At 41.2% G+C, this 3574-nt stretch overlaps 1 protein-coding gene across 1 annotated transcript; it reads right to left on the minus strand.

Moving 5' to 3' along the window:
- Window positions 1-442: 442 nt before the first annotated feature.
- CIPC (CLOCK interacting pacemaker) lies at window positions 443-1341 on the minus strand (the record flags this gene model as incomplete). Its single annotated transcript, XM_010170258.2, has 1 exon — window positions 443-1341. A coding segment is annotated over one exon (879 nt), but the record flags the coding sequence as incomplete, so codon positions are not given.
- Between the last annotated feature and the right edge of the window lie 2233 nt (window positions 1342-3574).

The following is a 3574-nucleotide window of genomic DNA, read 5'->3' on the forward strand; positions in this document are numbered from 1 at the left end:
GACAGCTTAAAGATACCACCCCACCATTGTAAGCTTCCTCTCCTCACACCAACTCCATCTACTTGCAGCTGATGATGGCCCAATACTGGGGCCAGTTCTACCGTTGCATTCTCAGGACTGCCTATCTGAAGATGGGAGTAGGAAGATGCTTGCTTGCAGAATACTGCAAATGACTGTCTTCTCACTGCAAGAATGGGAACATGCCAGCAGAGCACACCCAAGCTTCTTGAGTCCAAGAAAGTACATAGCGTTAGTATGGAGTTCAAGGTCACACTGAAGTAGTAAGTACCCATTCTGTCAAGACCCCACTGTGCTATTCCAGTCCCACAACTGGCTCTGAAGACAAGTTGCTAATGGCATACCATTTCCCAAGTCTTGGGCTGAGAAAATGCTCAAGTGAAAGCTTGAGACAGGAAATAGGAGGCACAGAAATAACTTGACCAACATCTATGTACCTTTTTACTACATGTTTGGATAAGTGGAGTCTTCAAGGTTGCTATCAGCTTTATCAGATCCTGTTAGAGATGCTTCTAGCTCTGCCCATGACTGTGGAGCATTGTTCTTTATTGCCTCTATGAAAAGCTGCGTTTGGTGCTTCAGCCGGTCCAGCTCAGCCTGAGTCACCTGGTTCTGATGAATGAGCTCCTTGGTTTTTAAAGTGATCTCCAGCAATCCCGACCTGCGTAGCACAACGAGCGTATTCTGAAAGCGTCTGCACTTGCTTTGTTGTTGCACGAGCAGCTCAGGGGTATTGCAAATCTCGTCTGGTATCAATGGAGGGCTCCACACTGCAGACTGCACTGTTGCCTGTGCTGCACTCTCACTCTCATGAGGGGTGCACTTTGTTGCCTGCAGAGTTCCAAAAGGCAAAAGGGGAGTCAAACCAGGCACTTTCGGAGTGTCACTGGAAACACGATGAAAACCAGGAAGAGTTGACATTTTTCCACTTGTCACCAGACTTGAAGAACTTTGCTGGTTAGAATCCTGAGAGGTCTTAAAGCAAAGTGGTAGGTGGGCAAAAGGACTAGTAGGCAAGCCCGTGCTCCTCAACACAGGAGAAGTCTCTATCTTGGGTGCTTCTGTGCAGAGTCGTTTATGGCAATGGGTTTCCTGACATTCTTCTAGATCAAAGGAGTGATCTCTTTTGCAGGGCTGTGGTGCTATTTTGGGATAAGAATTCAGGATAGGCAGGTAATTAGCGGAGTCATTTCTCTTTTTCCCAACAGGGTGAGAGTTAATGGGAGGTGGGATTGATGGACGAAGAAACACTAGCTGTGGCTGAGCTGGAATCACTTCAAAGGATGGCTGCACAGTCCAAGACTGGAGCTGTGATGAACTCCCCTGAGAAGCACAAACGGGATAAAAACAGAAGTCTTACAACATTGTAGAAGAGGATCAAAAAAACATAAACAGGTGGATTGTGACATTTCTCCATATTTGATATACACTGTCCAATTCATATGTTCTGAACAGTTTTCCATCAAACTCATCCTTCTCTTTCTCTGACAACAGAGCACAGCACTAGAATCAAAGCTGGAATCTATAATCCTTTTACTATGGAACAGGAGGTACATTTAAAAACAATTCAATCTGAATTTATACATGCTTTCCTAAACGAGGATTACAGTGCATGCTTACATCGTGTAATGTTCATGTAAAAGTTCGACCCAGACTTGAGGCTGAACAACAAGTGTACAGAAAAGTAGAAAAATAATTAAGCTTTGTGCTTATGAAATATTTTTAAAGAGTCAAAGAAAGACTGCAGAGGCACTTCAGGAGCAATTCAGACTCCCTCTTTGTTGAAAGGCAGCAACTCTGATCTTGTCAATTCTATTCTTACAGCAAGCTTTTGAAATGGTTATTTAAAATAGACAACAGCTGCTCAGTAAGCCTTGCAATCTTAAGTACAATCCACAGTTTCAATAAATTTAAAACCGTGAAGTAGGAAAAAAAAAATGCTGAATATCAACCAATGAAAGGAAAAAAGCCTGTTGTAAGCCCAGAGCAGTTTAACTCCATACCTCTGGTGAAACAGTGTGCATCAATAAACCTTAAAAGCATTATATTTCAACAAAAATGCCCAAGTTTTTACTCCCTCCCACAAGCTATATTCTGCAATATAGGGGAATACATCAATTTTTACAAGACATTACCTCTGCCTCCTCCAATACATTACTATAGAACTTCACGAGATCTCCTGGCCAAAAAGCATGCCTGCTTTTCTCCAAACATATCAAATGGTCTGCTAAGAGATACTATTTCTTTATGAAGCAAAATCTCGAAGTCTTAATATTTTTAAGTCATCACCACTACAACTGTACTAATATAATATACTGTCAGCTGTTTTTCCAGTTCCTTACGACTTGGAACGCTACTGGCAGGCCTGCTGAAGGCAGTTTTTTGCTAGCAAAAATACATTTTACAATTTTTGGCACTATATGGCGTCATCTGAAATCCATCTCCTTTCCCTCAGTCTCATAAGATCTGAACTGGCAAATGCTAACACACTTTGCTGAAGTCCATTTCCCCAGTAAAGGACTTGAATTTGTCAAAAGCAGGTATTACCCACTGATTAGGACACTGAGACTTGGAAATGAGATCCAATTACCTACTCAGACACATAATTTCTTTGGTTCAGTGGGCAAGATGCTCATGGAATAGGAGTACAGAATAACTACCTATAAAAAATAACTATTACTGCCTTATCACAGAAGAAAGGATCAACGCATTCAAAAGAAAAGTATCTGGAGATGTTAGGAGTGAGGAAGTATATAAATACCACAGCTATACACACACAGGACAGAACATGCAGTCTTAAGGTGCAAGGTTTTGGGGGTCAGAGGTTGTCATTTAGTGCACAATTGTACAGTATCGAGGACAGCAGAGCCTCAAAATCATTGAGGTCAAAAGAGCTGGGGTAAGTGTTTATCTTGTTCTTGGTTTCTCCTATCTCTGTTATCTACTTTCTTCTCCTCTCCATTCCGGTTGCATTCTGCTCTTGTTCTCACATCCAAAATCTCATTTCTAGTAGAGAAGGACAAGTTTATTTTATTAATTCTGCGAAGTGGTTTTTGTTTTTTTAAATGAAAGCTAACAGCCTGCTTGTATCAGCATCACTTGCCCAAAAAGCCTTCCTACTTATTAAGGACTTTTGCAAGACTTACAGAAACCTTGCCACAAGCAGTGCTGTGTTCCAGAGAATTAATCCCTGCTTCATTTCTCTTTTTTAGTAACATTATTGTTAGTTGTTTATACTCTGAAAGTAGGACAACAGGTAACCATCACTGTGCAGGATCACAGTGGTTCTAAGACAGAAGGATGATGCTGATGGAAACTGAAACTGGAACAAATAAACAACAGTGACTGGATGCTGCTTTTGTTTTTTTGGTACAACGAGCCCAACTGAATGCTGTGTTGAAAAGACCATCTTGAAAAGATGGCCAGCATGACTATCTGAGGTTACTAGGCATACTGGAAAGAGGCAGAAACACACTTCATTATTATTCTGACCTAGACTTGTTGCTTTTGTTTATTGCAGTAAACATTTTTCAATTTCACATTGTCCTTAACCAAA

This window comes from Antrostomus carolinensis, unplaced genomic scaffold, assembly GCF_000700745.2.
Source record: "Antrostomus carolinensis isolate BGI_N321 unplaced genomic scaffold, ASM70074v2 scaffold11136, whole genome shotgun sequence".
NCBI lineage: Eukaryota > Metazoa > Chordata > Aves > Caprimulgiformes > Caprimulgidae > Antrostomus > Antrostomus carolinensis.